Source organism: Crocodylus porosus, unplaced genomic scaffold (genome assembly GCF_001723895.1).
Source record: "Crocodylus porosus isolate Cpor-Errol unplaced genomic scaffold, CroPor_comp1, whole genome shotgun sequence".
Taxonomy (NCBI): Eukaryota; Metazoa; Chordata; order Crocodylia; family Crocodylidae; genus Crocodylus; species Crocodylus porosus.
Window position 1 is genome coordinate 48,427,943 of NW_017728886.1, and position 19,828 is coordinate 48,447,770.

At 40.5% G+C, this 19,828-nt stretch overlaps 1 protein-coding gene across 6 annotated transcripts in view; it reads left to right on the plus strand.

Moving 5' to 3' along the window:
• The window catches only part of PHF14 (PHD finger protein 14), a 290,125-nt gene that overhangs the window by 17,567 nt on the left and 252,730 nt on the right, over positions 1-19,828 (plus strand). For all 6 annotated transcript variants that reach the window (XM_019533903.1, XM_019533925.1, XM_019533897.1 and 3 more), the window contains exons 3-4: positions 3,634-4,277; positions 11,978-12,122. In XM_019533903.1, coding sequence (XP_019389448.1) covers positions 3,634-4,277; positions 11,978-12,122 — 789 coding nt within the window. The remainder of the gene's footprint in view (positions 1-3,633; positions 4,278-11,977; positions 12,123-19,828) is intronic.

Genomic DNA, 19,828 nt, shown 5'->3' on the forward strand with positions numbered 1-19,828 from the left:
CCCCCGGGCAAGCTGCTCACAGCTCCATCCTGCTCTCTGCCCTGGCTGTGCAGCCCCATTCCCTCCCTCGCCGTGAAAGGGGCACATAAGCTGGAATTTTGAGAGAGAAGGGGTACACTTGTTAAAAAAGGTTGAAAACCCCTGATTTATGTGATGTTTATTTAGTTCAGTTTTCACAAATAGGTACTGGATAAGAGTTGGCAGCAAAGATAGGGAAGGAGCCAAACAGACTCGACTAGTGGAAGAATAAGTTAGGGATGCCTTAAGGAAGCCAAATCATTTCAGATAGACAGAGCTGGAGGGTATGTGTACCCTAGGGTATTGATGGAATTGGTTGAAGTAATTTTGGAGCCCTTGGCTATCATCTTTTGACAACTTGTGGAAGTTGGGGAAGGTCCCAGATGATTATAAAAAGAGCGAACAAAATGTCTATCGTTAAGAAAAGGAAGAAGGAGAATCTGGAGTATTACAAAATAGTCAGTCTTATCATGATTCCGGGAAAAGTCATGGAGTAGGTCCTCAAGGAATCTAGAGACCAAAATGATCATGAAGAGCCAGCATGGTTTTGCCAAGAGCAAGTCATGACTAATCAACCTGTTTCCTTCTGTAATAAGGTGACAGGCTGTGTGGATGGGGGGAGACCAGTAGATGTGATATTTTCTTACTTTAACAAGGCTTTTGGATTGCCTCTCATGACATTCTCATTAACAAACTGAGGAAGTACAGACTAGATGAAAGTACTGTAAGGTGGATACATAACTTTTTGAATTATTGTTCTCAGTTCATCAATGGCTTAGTGTCTAGTTGGGAGGAGGTATCAATCACCAGTGGTCTGCCCTGGTTCTGGTATTGTTTAATATCTTGATTAATGATTTAGATGATGGGGTGAATATGCTTAACAAATTTTCAGATGACACCAAATTAGGTGAAGTTGGAGACACTCTGGAGGGTAGGGTGAGGTACTAGAATGACCTGGATAGACTGCAGAAATGGTCCACAGTCAACCAAATCTGATAACATTCTTCAGATACCTGAAGGGTGATTTTTAGAGAGGATGGCAAGTAGCTTTTCCTCTATGGAGGAAAAAGAGTAATGGCCTCAAGCTACAGCAGGGGAAATTTAGGCTGGAGATTAGGAGGAACTTCTTGACTGAGGGTAGTCAAGAATTTTTGGAACAGGCTATCTAGGGAAGCTGTGGTATTTCCATCTTTGGAAGTTTTCAAGAGTAGGTTGAACAGACATTTAGCTGGGATGATTTAGTCAGGGGTGATCCACCCTGCCTTGACCAGGGGACTGGGCTAGATGATCTTGTGTTGTGAGTTTCCTTCCAACCCTACTTTTCTGTGACCCTATCTCAATATCGGGGCCATCTGTCAGACAGCCTGTTACCTAATGCATGGTAAAGTGCACACGTATTGAATAAATAGGTAATTCACTCAACAGTGAAGCACAGGCCTGTCTGGGCTCCTGCCTAACCACCTCTCCCTATGTTGCTGTGGATTCTAGGAGGTTTAGGCTTCCCCTCCCTGCTTTGGATTACATTTTTGTCTCCTGCACCGTGGGACGGAGCAGTACAGCTAATAGCACAGAGCAGTGGAGGAGTTGAGGGTGGGTGCAAGTGGTGCAGTGGTTGCTTGCACACATGGAGCAGTAGAAGGCTGCACATGCACACAGTGTGTGGGGCAAATGCTGGCTAGTTGCCTGCGCCTTGCACTAATGTGGGCCCTGGTGGGGGGGGGGGAGGGGGGACGGTTCCACGTCTTATGTGGGCCCCTGACTGCTTAGCATGGCTGGCAATAGCACAGCACGGGTGGCACAAACAGTGTTTCCTAGCTACACTGTGTTCTGGTTATTAGCAGTAGTGTAACTGATGAGCTTCCATCATTTTCAAGACTTTTAAAGCATCTCCAAAACTCCAAAGGACCTTGAAAATAATGGGTTCTAGTTGGTTTCAGACAGCAGTGAATGTAAACAGTGATTGGTAAACCCACAGGCTTTTCAGTTCAGACACTGTGGAGTCTTTCTTTAACTTGTTAATAGGTTTACCTAAGTTGGACATCCTTTCAGTCTCCCTAGATATTCTGAAAGGAATGATATTTTAAGATTGCAATTAAATGCAAGGCATGCTTGTAAGTGGTAGTAATGCTGTTATGTGTAGTAATGCCATTGAGTTGTTTGTTGCGCTGGATTCTGTGCCAGGGCTTAGTCATGTTTTGGTTTCTTGCTTGGCTCAGGTCTTGCCTAAGGGAGTATAATTATTTCTCTAGTAGTTACATGCAGTCCCAAAGATACTGTAGACTGAAAATAAGGGAAGTGAGATATGGTGAGGGAGAAGCTGCTGAGAACTCTCCCATGCTGGGGAGAATTCTCAGTTGGAGAAATATTGCTGATCTAAGTCACTGCCTAGATCAGAGCAGTCAATGAATGTGCGCAGTGTACTGCTAAACGCTAACTTCTAAAGTGAATATATAGTTTTTCTCTACCTATGTCTGGATAAAGTTGGTCAGTAAATCTGCATAAGTGAATTAATGGCCACACCACATCCTAGCAAAATACTTAGGTACTTGGTGTACATGAATTACAAGGCCCCACTATGGTACTGATGTGGAGAACCACACTGTTTCCACTTACTGGCCTTACAGAAACATTATTATTACTGCGTGGCAAATAAAGTGCTTAAAGGCAGAGAAATATTTAAAAGAAAAATATCTATAAAATAGGGTTTATCTATTATGTGTGGCTGAAACAAAACATGATGGTTAGTGATTATTTGATGTCTCTGAATAAGTTAAATTACAACCTTTGCCTCTTTGGGTAAGGTGCACACCACAGGTGCCTTGCTTCATTAATTACATGTGTAAACTTTGCCTTTCATGCAGATGTTAGTCTTAATTACGTATTCATTTTTAACCTAACCTGTATTTCATATTGTGCAAGGTAGATGGTGAATGAAATAGGGGTCCAGGTCCTTGCCTTGTACAAATTGGACTGTTCGTAGCATTTGAGACAGGGAGCCACAGCTTGAAAATGGAAAGACAGTTTGGTCACTTGCGGTGACTGACTTGCATACTGAAGAACTTATTCACTGATAAATAATAGTAAATTACATTGAAAATAAAAACTTTTACAGTGCCTAAATAGCAGGTGTCAGAATTCAGGTTATAGGAGCAACCTTACTTTGGAACTTGCTGACTTGTGATTGCATCATTTTATAAGTTAAAGAACAATAAAACCTATTGTAGTCTTGTTTTCAAGGCTTAGGAAGTAACTCCTATGATTTTAAAAAGGACAGTTAGTCATGTATAATAACCTCCCATGAAGACTATATCTATTTCTTACTGCTTTTTAAAAAAAAAATTCAACAATTCAGTGGAATTTTTAAGTTTCATTAAATGTATTTTTACCTTTTTTGTTTTTTGGGTTTTTTTCTGTCATCTCACAACACTCTCATATTCAACAAGTTCTCAACAGTGCTACTTGGAGTAGAACTATTTGGAGACTAACTGACAAATAGGTTGATGGGAGGAACATACATCATTCTTTAGTTTAGCAATTTGTTGTTTCAGCAAGTTTTGGGGTTTTTGGGTACATTTGTTTCAGAACACTTTTTTTAAATTTTCATATGCTCAACAGATTCTGAAGGAAGTGGTCATGGGAGTGAAGATGCATCAAAGGACAGTGGTGAAGGTTCCTGTACTGAATCAGAAGAAAATATTTTGGAGGAAGTAGCAGCAGAACAAGAGAAAGTGGAAGAACAACCCAAAAGCTCTGCTGGAGAAGAGACACCAGCAACAGAGAAAGAGGTGATTAAGGCAGAAAAGAAAGATCAGGAGGAAGAGGATGAGAAGCCAAAAAAGAAAAAAGAGAAAGCCACTGAATCTGATGCTGTTGCTGATGAGCAATCAAATGAGCCAAAAAAGTGGAATTTGCGCCGCAATCGACCTCTTCTAGATTTTGTATCAATGGAAGAACTAAATGATATGGATGATTATGACAGTGAGGATGACAATGACTGGCGGCCTACTGCTGAAAAGAAGAAAGGAAAAAATGCATTGCGAAAGGAGGGAAGTGATGGAGATAATGAGGATGATGAAGACGATGGAAGTGGAAGTGATGATGATGACAATGATGAGGAGGGCAATGAGGATGATAACAGCAGCACTGCTAGTGATGGTGCATCCAAGAAGAAGAAAAATAAAGTTCTTAACAGGAGTAATGCTGATGATGAGGAGCTGACAAATGATAGCCTGGCTCTTTCACAAAGCAAGAGTAATGAGGTAGAGCAATCAACTTTCTATAATCTCTCTGAAAAATGGAAAATTCTCTGCGGTGCTGTTTTTTTTAAATGAGTAATTTAAAAACTTAAACTGACAAATTGTTTGGTGTTTTGATTAATGAAGAAGCTGCAAAACTATGCTGAATGACGTGAAAACAAATGAAGTAAACTGGCCTTGGCTTTATGGTCCAATCCAACCCCTACTGTAGTCGATGGGAAGTCTTTTGTCGGCTTTGGTGGGTTTTGGATTAGCTCTTTAGCAAGTAGGCTAATCCATAGTGGAAACAAACCAAAACATGAATTTAGTTCTCTTATAGCATATATGCTATTAAACACAAGTCAGATTTGAAGTTATGATATAACTGTGACAGCCTAACAGATGCCAAAAAGATAGCAAGCCTTGATGTACCCCTGGACTGTAGCAGATATCATATAGAACAAACAAACATTACATTCACTGCTAACAACGTTCTTAATAGAAGGATGTGTATATGAGTTCATCTAGAATGTGTGTGTGTGGGGGTTCCTCCTTATATTTCTTTAGGGGAATTGATTGTAGTTTTTGAAGTGTAATGCTTTTTACATTGATTAAAAAGTGATCACGGGTAAGGATTAGTTATAGTAAATACCTTATCAGTTCAGAATGCAAATACTGTTTGATATTACACTGCTTCCCCAGACACTGTTCCTCTGCTTTAAATAAGGTTTGCATCTGTGGAAGAATTGTTGTATTGGCTTGTTAAGATAGTTGGTTTCAGCAAACCTATTTGCAAAACTGCAATAAAAATCACTGGAAGTCTTTTTTTTTCATAAATATTTGCAAGTAAACCCAGTGTTATAACAAGTGTGATTTCTGGATAAATCGTAGACGTATGTTGCACTATTTTAAGGTCTGCTGTTTCTGTTAAACCAATCTTCTGCTGATTCGCTTCTGCTGATTTTACTTTGTATTAAAAAAAACAATATTGAATTATGTTGGGCATTTTGGAATTTGGCAGAAATCTATTTCTGGGTTATATGGCATCTTGCATTTATGGATTTATTTTCTAATACAGGGGAGTGAAATTCATCTGGCCCTATGGGCCAGATGTATGGCATGGGACCGGTCCATGGGCTAGATCTGGCCTACTGACTTTTTCCCCGCCTTATGCTAGATCCAGTGTCTGTGGCTCCTGCTCCAGGATATGCACTACACAAGATTCCTCCCCTTGCCCTGGCTGGTTTGGCAGGGAGAATGCCACATGGGCTCAATCTTTGACAACCTGTTCTAATACATTGGATATGGGCTGTGAAGATATTATTAACGCTAATAGTGTCAGAAAAACAACTTGACAATTATAGTCTATATGTTTTACTCTTATGTGGGTCTTGGTTGTTTTTTTAAATCAAACAAGACAGTTTATTTGCTACATTATTTGCATTTGTATATGCTTAGTGATCTGGTGCTTCAGGGACAGTTATGTTCTGTGGTGAAAGAGACCAAAGTTGTACTTGGATGAATGTTTCATTTGAAACCAGAGGTGTCCGTCTCGCCACACTGCTGGTACAGTACTTGCAGTGTCACTGCAGACTGATCTTTTGATTTTTTGATTGCCCAATCTTTAGGGATTGCCCTCATAAGTGAGAGGAGTCTATTTCCTATACATATTTAGTCCTTTGTCTCTATATCATTATCTTACTTGATGATATAACTGTGCTTTTTAACCTTTTGGTTGGTGAACTCAGGTACAGATTTTACAGATATTAATGCACTGACCTTACAGAACAGTATTCTAGGATAGGTAAGTGTTTTACAGTAGTTTCCTGCATTACAAATGGGGACTTAAAGGACATTAAAGAGATTAAGGTCTTGATGGTAAACTGTAACCCCAGTTTACAGTGATTTTAATGAGAATTGAAGATACTCAGTACCTTGACCTTGCAAGATCTGTCTTTGACTTCCAGGTTGAGCCACAGAATCTGTGACAGAGATTGGATTAAAACCTGATCTCCTTGTTTCATGTTTCAGGCATTCACCATGAGAGGATCATTCCTCATTTTCAAAATGCAATATCGTAACTGATTAAAAATCATCTTAATGACACTGTGCTTTAGAAACTAAGTATAACATTTTTAATTAAGCTACTTCTTTGTTTAGATCTTGGAGGAAACCCCAATATAAAGAAAGGTCATTGAATCTCTGAAAAGTGCCTTCATGGTTTTTAATTTTTTAAATCTAGTATTAACTTCTAAATTGACAATATACAAATCCAATTTCAGTTTTATGCTATTTGAAACCACCTGTTTTTTTATAAAAGCGCTTCTGGCAGCACCACTGTAATAATTTTTCACTTTTAGTAAAAAATAGTTCCTTTAGAGTACAGCAGAATCTCATTACAATGCAGAAGCTGATGTCCTAGGAATACAGACTTCACAGTGCTTGATGAAAGGACAGAGTGTCTAAGCAACTAATTTTTAAGTAGCTGCTCCTGAGGTCCTAAAGTTGTCTGGGTTGTTTTTTTTGCTAGCTTTCAACCCTTTTTGCTCTTTTTTTTTAACCCATTTTCATATTCCAAATATGGATTTCAAGACCTGATTATATAGTATTTGAACCTGTGTTGTAATGAAGTACCGTATGCTGTTCTACCATATTAAGTGTAAGCAAACAAGCTTATGCTGTTACTGTTTCTGTCAAGTATCATTAATAGATAAATGATGCTGTTCATTTTTTATAATTGCTAGTACTTCAAAGCATTTTTTTCTTCCGCAATGGGGTCTCTTTAATTCCCATTAAATTATTAGCAGATGCATGTTTCAGTTTTATAGGTTGTAGCTGTGTTGGTCTAAGGACATAGGGAGGCAAGGTTCTTTGGGTAAATCTGATGTCTTTTTTATTAGACCAACTCAAATAGTTGGAAAAATTCAAGTAAGTATTTGAGTTGATCTAATAAGAGATATCAGATTTACCCAAAGAACTTTGTCTGCCTAGTAGATGCACATGCATAGTTTGCGAGTTTCACTGCCTCCCACCCAAAGCTTGCATAACTAGATGATGATGACCATGATGTTAGAATCAGCCTCTCACCTGGCAGGATGTTCACAAGATGTGGACTGGAACGGTAGTTCTTGCTTCTGCGTGAGGTTTCCTGGCCACCACCTAGACTATGGCACAATGACCCCTATTAAATAAGCACCCTCTCCCCTCAATCCCATCCCCCTAATAAACAAAGCCAAAGCCCCTAATCTTATTCAGCCAAATTTAACTCTCTTAGCACTGGTTAATTAACTGCTTTCTGCCTGTGTACATATACTTATTATGTATTGATAATGTCATATTAGTATAATTAATTTGCCCAGGGGATTTTTATTTGGAACCTGAAAGTAACTACTTCTACAGTATTCCTTTTTATTTAAAATATGTAATCTTTTGTTGAAGTAAAATATGCATGTTACTCTTAAGACTTCCTTCAGCAAAGATAAATAATCCTAAATTAATGGTTTTAACCAAATTGCTAGCTTTTTGTAGAACCTGTCCATTAGAAGTGCAGTTGTACTAGTACACAGTTAATTTACCTTACTTACGGATGTCTTTACTAATGTTTTCCTGTTTGTAATTTGGATGGGAAGCTAAAAGAATCTTTTTACTATTGATGGACTTTATTTGTAGGCGAAGTGCTCTAGTTACAAAATGTCCTTAAGTTAAAAAAAAAAGTAAGGTATTAGGAGAGAGTCTCACGAACCCTGTACTAATTAGTACTGGAAAAAACTTAATATTCTTTTTTACTTCTATATTTATTTTCTGTATTTATTTTCTTTAAGCATAATACTTTACCTTAAAAGAAAACTATTTTATCCCTAGACTTCTTTTTATTGTCACCTTATGGCTCCTGACCTCTTGATTGTGAGAAGATGGATAGGAAATACGTTTAGATACCTTATCTTCACCGCTGAAAATTTTTTTTTTTCTTTGGGGCGGGGGGATTGTTTTCTTGTTTTTGTTTTAATATTTCAAAATATCTAATGCATTTGACCTATCTCAAGTAAAGGCAAATAACTACACAGCAAAGTTAACCCTATATTTCCCTCCTGTAGCTGATTATGTTTAGTTTAATCAGAAGTGCCTTGCCTTCACTGTGTTTTGGTTTAGGATAGCTTGCATACATTGGGTATTTCAAGGCAAAATAGAATGCACTTTTTTTTTCTTAAAGCAGTGTTGGTAAGGTCATTGGGACAGTAGGATATAACGTTCTGAAATTTGCCTTCAACCTTGCCTTTGTGACATTTATAAATGCATAGTATGATTGTCTTGGGCAACAAGTATCAGTAGTCTTTTTGTAGAAATGAGAGGAGCAGCTGCAGTTTCTGATATGTAAAAACTTTGTTTGGATCCTCTCCTGTCTGCTCCTCTCCTCTGATTGAAAGAGTGATCATCCATCCACAGAAAAGATAAAAGCATCAAAAAAGACTTTGCCACATTTCTCCACCACACCTAGACTTCTGTGTCCAGTTTTAGAGTTGAGAAGATTATTAATTCTATGTGCCTTATTCCTTGGTCTGTCTGATCAGACTGCCAGCAGGGTGCCTACATTAATATTTTAATGCTGTTGATACCTGCAGCAGGATTGAGACCTATGGCCACAACTCCATATATACATACCACTGAACAGCCATCACAAAGCCATAAATTATGATCACTACCAACCATGGATAGATTTCGACTTGTAAGCTAGAAGGGAGAAAGTTAATATATTTATGACCTTATTAACAGTCTCCGTACCTGACCTTTTTTTCCTTGAACTTTACAAATGTAGCTGTCAAGTTTTCCATGTTTCACATACTGTTAGCAAGCTATTCACCCCCAAGAACATTTCATTTCTAACTTTTAATATACCATATTAGGTTTCTTTTTTAAAGGTGACTGAACTAGTCTTATTCCATGTACAGGTGTTCCATTTGTGCCAAGGGAAAAGCTTTCCTTCTGGCATGGAGCTTTATAGAAAGTCAAGATTTCTTGCAGAAGCAAAATGGCTCTTCCACATGCAGTTAGACCAGGTGTCCATGAGGAAGATTTTCCTTTTCCTTATCTAAATTGAATGTCTGTACACTTTTTTCACTGAGGAGGATACATGATATCTTGTGGCCCTCTGCTCTCACTCCATCCCTCCAGAAGAGAGGGAAGAAAGAAGAGCCCTGGCTGCATGATACCAAGGTTGAGCTGTCAGGAAACCCCATGGGGACTCTGCCCTGAGGAATTGCTCTGCACCCTGCCAATCGATAGGGTGAGGCAGGCTGCCTTGCCATTTTTCAAAGTACCCCTGCATCCTCCTGTACTCCTTGGCTGCGTCCAGACAAGTGCAGACGTTTGGTTCCCTGGGGAGAACTAGCAGTGATGCACCCTGTGCTGCCGCTAGTAGTCCCCAGGGAATGCCTGTGCCACGTGCTCTCTGGCGCACAGCAGGTTACCCTGGGTGTGGTAGGGGAGGCTGGGGTACGCGCTGGGCTGGCTCCAGCAGTCTGTCCTGGGGACCTCCTGGGGCTGCAGCAATGACTATCATGCCTCTTGGAGCCTGGCTAGCAACCACAGTGTGGCTCCAGCCAGCCAGGCTCCAGTTTTGAGTGGTATAGTCTGCCCCCACATGTGCCACTTCTCTTTTTTGCACAGATTTTTTAAATCCCTAGATATTTTATAATAAAATAATGTAGTAAGTTGGTTACTTTTGTGGAAACCAGGGTAGTTTACTTGTATGTAGATGTTGCATGTAGAGCTTTTTGTAAATATAGTTGAATTATAAATTTAAGTTGTTTATTTAAAATCACTCTATCTTGGTTGTAGTGTAGTAATGATTAATCCTTTTCCTTCATGTCTACAACAATCTAATTTTCAAAAAGTTTGAAATCTCCATGGCAGCTTTTTTGTCATAGGCTTGTTGACCTGCTGCTTAAAAAAAATTCTAGAAGGAGTAAATCCTCTAAAAATGAACTGCCATAGCAGGTGGGAAATGTTGACTCCATGGTATTACTCTCTGTCTAGTATTAAATTGCTTTTAACTATGGGTAACATGATTTTTCAGTACATGATGTGAGGGTGGCAACTGACCCTCAGGCATCGGGTTATTAAGCAGAAAAAATGATTCTCAGTCTGGTCCATGTACCACAGCTGATCTGTGAAACTTTTTGGGGTGGGTAGCAGAAAAAACAAACACTTTGAGCCATGCTCCACAGGATTTGGAGACCCTGAGAAGACATAATGCATTCAGACCCTCTATTTAAGGTTGACATAATTCTTCTTTTTAAAAAAGGAACATTGTTTTTGTTAGCAGTAATGACAAACCAAGTCTCTAGGTGTTTAGGGTATACTAATAGTTGGTGTGCTTGAAGCAATATCTTTTATTAGACCAACTAGACAGTTGCAAAACATTTTTTTTCTTTATTTGTCAGCTTTCAAGCACATGTGCCCTTTCTCAGGTATAGGAGAATGCAAAAATTGTAAAATTTCTCCTAGGAAGAAATGAAAATTCATATTTCACAGGAGAGCTGGAGGGTGGTATAAGATCTCCTGGCTGGGTAAACTAGTGTGTGTTCGTTACTTTCTTTAACCAGAAATGAGGGCTTTTGTTAGGAATAACATGTTTTAAAAGGGAGAGTTCTACCTCATTCATTTTCTGTTGCTGAAATGCACAACTGTAACATTTTAAGAGATGCTTAGCAAGCTAGTGGATTCATGTCAGATGTGAATTGCCAACCTATACTCTGAAACTGTTACAAGGGCTGTTTTAATCGGTCACTAGTGATGCTTTAATGTATCTAGTGCCTCATGTTTCCATGTGCTTAGGTTTCATTGGTGAAGGCTGTCTAATTTTTGTCATTCTGTAGAAAAATAAAAAAATGCACTTAATGCATCCACAAATTTCTGCAGTCCAGAAACAGTGTAGATTTGTCATTATGGAGGTAATTTAAAAAAACACGCTAAATAGTAGTGCCACAGTATTTATTCCTTGCTCTGTATATCTGAAGTGTAAATGGCTTCCTGTTTTCTTCATGAAAAATTATTTGGTAAATTAAACAAAAGAATGCATCTATTTTATATGATGTCATTTTCCCTGCTTAATTTTAAAGCATTTTACAAGCTAAGTACTTGATTCTGCAAATCCTTATTCATATTAGTAGTCAAAAGAAAAGAAGTTCATACCAGACGTATGGTTTTTATATATACTGCATTGTATAGAATAGGGGAGCAGGCAATTGCTCATAACGGTTCATTTGCAGGCTTAACAGTATGGGTTTTTGGAAAGGTGTAATGGTTGTCCAGTAGGTGCTGTATGATTTGTGGATGTTAGTAGGATTCCTGTAACACGCAGGTTTTTTGGTAAACCTTTGTGTATTTCTGGTGTATCATTTTTCTTTTAAACAGCACCAGGAGTTTAAATGAGGTTGCTGTATAAAGTTTGCAGGAAGAGAGACCTGTCCCAGCATGTCTTACAGTTTGCCCAGAGTGTCTCTGGTAAAGACTTTTTCAAGTCCTTAGGAGCAGAGGGGAAGGCTTTTATGAAAATGAAGCTCCTAAATGTTTCTGTATCCATAAAATTTTAAAGCATATACATATCTTTAATAAGGATAAATGGTTCTAAGGCTTAACTTATTTGGTTTCTTTCTTGTGGTAAAAATAAACATTTTTAGTGTGGTTCCTGGCTTACTCAATGCATCTTAATTTTTCAATTTTAGGACTCACTGATTCTTGAGAAGTCTCAGAACTGGAGTTCACAGAAAATGGACCATATTCTGATTTGCTGTGTTTGTCTTGGGGATAACAGTGAAGATGCTGATGAAATAATCCAGTGTGACAATTGCGGAATAACAGTGCATGAAGGTAATTCAGTCCGTTTTATTCTTTTTTCTTATTACCAGGAAGGAATATGTAAGAGTTGTCTTTATTTGTTACTGTGAAGTGAATAAATTGTTTGTTATGAGTGATCAACCATAAAAGCCTGATTTTAGTTTAAAGGATCTTTTAGTATCCAGTAGTATTCTGAAATGGTGAAAAATTCACTGCAACCGAACAAAGGTGGCAGTTCAGTTTTTCCCTAGGCATCCATTTTATACTTTTGGAGATGAAAATTCAATGAACGTAGAGCAAGTTGATCAAGTAGCTTTAGCATGAATCTCATGTTGAAATTAAGTTTAGTATTTTCAAGTGTCCTTTTTGGAAGTTCTGGTCAAATGTTTCTGCTTCATAAATGAGGGCATAAAGTTAGGTTAACAGGATAGTAAGTGCAAATTTTAATAGCAATTGTTCATGGAGCTGGTTGGGAAGTAAGACTAGTTAGGGAAGGTTAAGTATATATGAAAGTTAGATTCCTTTTAGATACTGTGTCTGTGAGAATTGGTGAAATTACAAGGAATTTCAAACCTCTTTGAAGAGGGCAGTTTTAAAGCAGTAGTAGTAATACGCACATGGTACATCTTACTAATTGTTTAAAAAAAACTGTGTAGGGGAAGTCTTTTTGTACATTGTGGTAGGTGAGGAGGGAGCTCAGGCATGTTTCTCATAGACACAGTTTGGTGCAGTTTTGGTAGCTACTGTGAACTGTCTGACACTGCCTACCTGCCTTGTGTAATTCTTGAAAATTTGTGGAGCTCAAATGCAGCTTACTGCTTAGTCTTCTCATTGGGAGTAATACCAGATTGGTTTTGTGGGTCTTTTTTGCTATGACTGCAAGATTTTCAGAAAAATATTGGCTGATTAAGTAAGCTTAAAGACAAACTTGTAAAAGGGAGAAAGTATGCAGTGTATTTGTTTTTCTTTCTAAAAACAGAGAACCTGATTTTTAAAATGAAGGGAAATTAATTTCTTTTTTTCCCTATTTTTCCAAGAATGCCTTTACTGAAAGGGAGAGACTGCGGGCGATTTGCTTCTCATTTGCCCCCGAAAGTTAAAACAGCTGGGCATTAAGTAACAAAAGTTATAGAATTTTAAATAGTTTGATTTGAAAGCAAAAGTGCTTTTTTATAATTGGACATTTTTTTTTTTTAATTTGGTTTCTGATGTCCTATTTTTGTAATTTCTTCTCTTGTCCAGAGTGTTTTCTGCTAAAACAAGGTATGTGACTTGAGTCTATAAGATGAAAAAGCAGGAGAAGAAATCCATATACTTCAATAGCACAGAAAGGCAGTCTTATTTCCTTTGGAGGTTACTTTAAAAAAGGAGAATCTTGTTTATTTATTTTCAGTGTGGAAATGTTAACCTGTATAACTTTTTCTCATAAACAGTGACCAGGAGCTCAAGATAAAGTTAGCTCTTTGGAAGTTTATACTCTTTCTGACGAATTTCTAAACTCTGTGCTAGAAGCAAACTGATTTAAGATGGACAAGGCAAGGATTATTTGAGTTATTTAAATGACATAAATCTCATTTGGTCCATAAAATAAGTTTATGCCAAATAAATGGCATGCCTTCTTTGTTTCCCCTATGCTGGTAAGTAGCAAGCGACGGGGGCTGGGAGCCCCCTCAGCTGATGGGGGAGGTGCGCCATGCGTCCCTGCAGCTGGGAGTACGCAAGTTACGCAGACTTCTAGCCTCTGGGGCAAACCAGGCGTCCCCACAGCTGGAAGCCCAGTGGTCTCCCAGCTATAGACTTGCCTGGAGTGCCCCCATAGCTGGGAGCCCACATCAACTGTGGGCTCCCAGGCTCATGGTGCATGTGGGGCTCCCAACCACAGGGGCCCCTGGTCATTCATTCAGTTAATGCTGTGATAGGCATAAGTCACAAAGTTATTACACATTTTATGGAATAACTTTGGCTTATTTCTCCTTTTGTCATGGCATTAGTTGATTGAATGTTTGGCTAGGTGACACCATAAGATACAATTAACTGGTTCCATTTAGGGGTTCACCGATAGAGGTTTTTGGGGTCAATAATGATAGCCAGTTTTTAAGGAGGCATATCAGGCAATACCAATGCGATTTCCGATACACAGCCCAGCAGTTTGAAGTGCGGTGTCCAGCTGGTAAGTGTGTTGTGGTGGAAGCGGGGAGGGAGCAGATCCAGGTCCCTGCGGTGAAGGAGGGAGTGGGTCTGGGGCAAGTGCAGAATGGAGCTGTGGCTCATCTGGTTGGTGCAGGGAGGTGAGGAGAGCATGGTGTGCGTGTGCCCCCTGAATCTGGGTGGTGTGGGCTGCTGCTGAGGGCTGGGACTGCTCTGGGCTGTTCCTGGCAGGGGCTGGGCCAGGCTGCACTTGGGGCAGGCGGTGGTGGTGCTGCAAGAGGGGCTATTGCAGGGTGGCTGCAGTCACCCCAAAATTCACCACCACCTGGCCCAACCCCCTCTGGGAAGAGCCCAGCGCAAACCTGGCCTGCCCTGCCCGGATCCGTCAGACACATGCCCCCCATGCCCTCCACGGGTGCATGCAGCATTGGGAGCTGCCCCATCCCACTCCAGCTGGGCAGCGCCTGCCCCAGTCCCACTCCCTCCCTCACCATGGGGACCTTGATCTGCCCACCTATGCCCCTTCCCTCTCCACTCCCCTTCTACCAGAACAGACTCACCAGCTGCACACAGCTCTTCAGGCTGCCGGACTGAGCTCCTCGCTGCCTATGTACTGAGCCGCACTGCAGCTGCACACATGCACAGGCTATTTATCAGCCACGTTATTGGCCACATCAGACCAATTTCCGATATTGTCAGTTTTCTTTATATAGGTGCCAGTCCAATATTGGACAGCTATATCAGTGCACCTCTAGTTACATTTTTCCAGACGTTGCATTTTTTTTTCTTTTTCATTAATCACATCTTAAGTGTAACGTGGCAGGGACTTCAGACAAATCAGACACAACGCAGCAAGTTGGAATGTTTGTGATACTGTAGATTCCTATTTGAAATATCTTGGTTTATCTTGTGAATCATGTTTGCGCACTTGATGTTAACGTTGTATAGCACCCTTCCTTGAAAGGATCTCAAGGAACCCCAGGATGTCATGACATCCTGGTTGAGAATTACTGGCTTACAAAAGTTGGTACTGGAGGGATATGCCAGTCACTCTGAAACACAGTTAGTTGCGTTACGGATTTCATAAGTTTTCTACAAATGTTATAGAGTGAATTTCTATGCCACCTGTCCAAAGATAAACTTTGGCAACACCAAAATATAACAGACAATGCAAATGAGAGGCTAGTTTACTAATTCTCTCTGATATACAGTGGCTTCTGTTTTCATGTGCCTATGAAAAACTGCAATACAGGCTTAGATTTTTTTCAGGTCTACAGGCAAAATCTTTTTGTTAGTTCTTGTTTCAATGGGCAAAACTAAAAAAGAAATCCCCTTATTTTAGAAATGAGGGGGGAAAAACCCTGCTTATTAGACTTATAACTATGTAATTACTTTTCAAAGTGCTCATTTCTAGATGTGCATAAATCCTATTTCCTTTTATAAAATCTTCTTTAGGCACTAATCTGTCACACTGCATAAAAGCTTTTGTGCTAAGAGCTCCTAACTGGCTTGTAATAGCAGGGCACCCCCAACTGTGATGTCAGTTTTTCTGACATATTGATTGCAGTGTGTCTGAAGAAAAATGTCTGGTACATATCATAGCATGTGACATAGCTGTAGGTAGTACACTTGCCAGTTATTGCCTTTGGGTTTAGTTGCTATAAATTAAATGAGATAACCTTTAGGCTTTCCCAGATCCTGCTTTTTTTTTTTCTTTTTCATTGCTTGGTTTTGCTACTTTTGCTGTGATTCATGTAGTAGGGAACCAAACTTTTTAAGCTAAACACTGACATGTAGTCTTAAAGGCCTTTGATATGTAGTAAATAATGTTAGTGTTGGGGCTTTGATTTATTATGATTTTAAAAATTTTTTTCCTAGTCTAGTGTTGGCTTTTTGCATAGAGTTTGCTTTGAGAAATTCTTATATTCATTTTCTGAAATAAAATAGGCATGCATTTGAATGTGTAGTAGGCCAATTGGTAGATAGGTATTTATGGGCAAAAAGAATAACATGATTTTAAGGAAAATCTTTTACAGATTAAGATATCACAATCTCAGAATTTTTTGCATGTTCTTAATTTACTTAAAAGATTCTTTTTTTTAAATGTCTGATGGAATAAAAGCAGATGTGTTAGTGTTCAGTTACCATGGCTGACCAGAAAGCTTTTCTTTCAAAATGAGGCAGTCAACGTGGTAATGAATATGAGAGCTTAGTTGGAATAACTTCTGTGTTAGTGTTTTAAAACATATATCGTTTTCCATTTAAAAAAAAAAAAAGAAATTGCATGCAAAAACTATTAATATAATTTTATACAGTAATGTCAGGAAATGAGAGAGTTAGTTCTCATCGTAAAACCTTAGGTATTGTATACATTAAACAGTGTAGCTGTAGTCATAAAAAATTATAGGCATATAGTTAGTGAAAGAGTAAATGTTACTGAGAGAATGTTAACTTTTTATTTTCTGACCTTTGTGTGCTTTTAAACCATGACCTAGTAGTATAACATTTTATGTGAGAAGCATTTAAGGATGTGCTGGGCATGGAACTGCTGTGTAATATTCTAAGAATGCTCAGATATATAGCATTTTTGTGAGCGCTGGAAGTGACCTAGTTGGTAGGTGAAATTATTGTTTATTGTGGGTTAAGGCTTCTCTATTGATCTAGTTTAATAGGGAGAGATGAGAGAAAGAAGCAGGAAAGCAGTGCAATAACATCAGACAAGAAAAACTCCAAAAGAATACTAGGGAGCAATTACAGAACAATAGGCTGGAGTACAGAAACAGGCTCAAATGACACAGATGTTTCTCCATCCTTATATGCTGGAAGTTGAAATGATGCTAAGAAGCCCTCTTAGGAGAGTTGGGAGCAGCTTGGTGATGTTGGTTGTCAGAAGCTCTTTGAGGGGGGTGGAGGTGGAAAGCTGACACAGAAGCTGGGAGTCTGAAGAAGTGGGGCCATCCAGTGGTAAGCCTTAGGAAGAGGTAAGCATGAGTATGGACTGTTTTTAAGTTCTGTTTTCTTCAAAGTGCTTTGGCTTTAATTAAATACTTTGCTTTAAGGAGGCTTCTTGTTTACTGGTCACTGTTTCTGGAGAGGAACACAACTGCAAAATCTAAGCTTGGTGAGAGGTAGCATCTGAACATTTAGCCTGCTAGCTTGTTCAGCATTTATCCTCTTGATTTCTAGGCACTCAATGTATGAAAAAGACTAGTTACTAGAGCCCAGAAATATGCCGTTGTCCTATCATTGCCTTCTCTTCCCCCAGTGGTATTTGTGAAGTGTGCTTGCGTACAGCTATTATGTTGCTTTCCTGTTTGTTTTTTCCACAAGTTAGGTCAATACATTTATTCAGGGGAGTCTTCAATGATAAATTCACCTTGCCAATCAGGTCATCTACAGTGTTCATAATTTTTTAAAATTTTTTACCATTTGTAAATTAATATGTGGCAGCTCCATGTCTTCCACAATCTTTTGTAAGATGAATAAGAGTATGGGCAAATGCATGCTTAGAATGATTTCAAAAGGGGTGGGGGGGAACTACCTTTCTTACTGCACAGCAGTAATTACACTGCGATTGTTACATGTGCATGGGCCTATAGTGATACACTGGTGGTCTGGGAGTACCCAATGTCATCACTCTAGGGATGGGTAAAAGAAGAGATGCAAGAACACCTTGAAAGCCAGACTGAAGAAATGCTATATCAATATCTGGGAGACTCAGGCACTGAATCATCCACAGTAGTACCATGATGTATGACAAGGCACGGACCATTTTGAACAAACTTGCCTCATTATGGAGGTGGATAGATGAGAGGAAACAAAGGAAAAGATATTGCCAGGATCTGCTTCTTCCTCCCAGAGCTATTTGCCACATCTGTAATCGAACATGTGGATCAGTCTTCTCAGTCATCTATGGGCTTACTGATGACTTCCCATTTACTGGAGGACTGCCATCCTCACATTGAGGGACTGCTGACATTGATAGTGATACAAGTTTAACAAAACCACTCCAACTTAAACACCTGCTTCATCCAGGGTCAGTTTTACTCACTTGTATTGCTACAGGATCTTGCACGTGTTACAGAGCAGAGGTGTCAAACTTGCCTGGCTCTCCAAGGGTGAGATCCAGAAAAGGCAGTGGGATGAGAGCACTCATTTATGTTTCTGTTGCTTTAATTGCACCCTGCTGCCATTGGATGTCTGCCTGGATTTTGGTGAGGCCCCATCCAAAATTCCTGGCCTCTCTCTGAGCCCCATAGTCTCTGTGGGCTGGATCAGTCCATGGGTCATAAGTTGATACCCCAGAATTAGAGCATAAAAGATAGCTTTGCCTTTGAATGCAGCAACTTAACCCCTTCTCCTCCCACCATGTCCCAAGAATGCTGTTGTTCATACCCTAGGACAGCGGTTCTCAACCTTTTGCACCTTATATCCCACCAACCATTTTGTCAAAAAACTCGGGTCCCACCATGATAAAAACCCCACAAAACTGCACTGTTCAAGATATCTACTGATTCATCTATTTGAAGTGCAAACAACTGATTTTTTTCAATCGGGCAATGAGTTGAAGTCCTACATACACAACCTTCGTCCCACTGTTTGAGAAACACTGCCCTAGGACAGTGATGTGCAACCTTTTTCCCTGGTGGGCTGGATGGACAGTACTTGGCCCAAATCTTACTGGTGGTCCTGATCCAGCACCAAGGCTGTTGTGGTGGGCACTATATAGCCACAGGAAGAGGGGCAGGGGGCAGACCAGGCACATACTAGCCCCATGCAGGGGAAAAAAGGGTTGGGGCTATCCTGAGCAGGCACAGGCAGCCCCAGGTGGATTGTTAGCAGCTGCAGCACAGGTTGCTGGCAACGGGGCAGGCGAGGGGCCACATTTCCCATGCGCAGCAACAGCTTGTAACCCGTTCCTGCTGGCAGCCTGGGCCTTGCACCGGCTCTAGGCTTGCCCATTGGGGCTGTGTGCGGTGGCAGCAGCTGCTCAGGATGGAGGAAAGCAGCTCCCCCACTTGCTGTGCCAGGCAGTGTTTGCTGCTGCTGCCTGCCTGGAGCTTGTGCACTGGGCAGCACAGAGGCAGCAGCAGCAAACACTGTCCAGTGTGGCAAGTGTGGGGCCGCTTTCCTCCGTGCCGAGTAGCTGCTGCCACTGCAGCCCCAATGGGTGAGCCCAGAGCCGGTGCAGGGCCCAGGTTGGCGACAGGAGTGGGTTATAAGCTGGTGCTGAGTGCGGGAAAAGCAGTTCCTTGCCCGCCTCGTGACCGGTACCCCATGCTGTAACCGCTCACAGCCCACATGGAGCTGTCTGCCTGCTCAGGACTGCCCTGTGTGGGCTGCAAGCAGCTGCAGAAGGGAGCGCCGGCCATGGGGCGGGGGAGGGGCTGCTTTTCCCCGTGCTCAGCACCAGGTCCTTTCTTGCCAGCAAGCAGGGGGTTGGGGCTGCACGCTGCCCCCAGCCTGTACCGTGGGGCTGGGGGGGCACTGGGTGTGAACGGGCACGGGAGTCAGCGGGAATATGGGGCCTGCACTGGTGTCCTAGAGCCAGTGCTGGTGGAGCCCAGAGCAGGGTGGCAGGAGCCCTATGA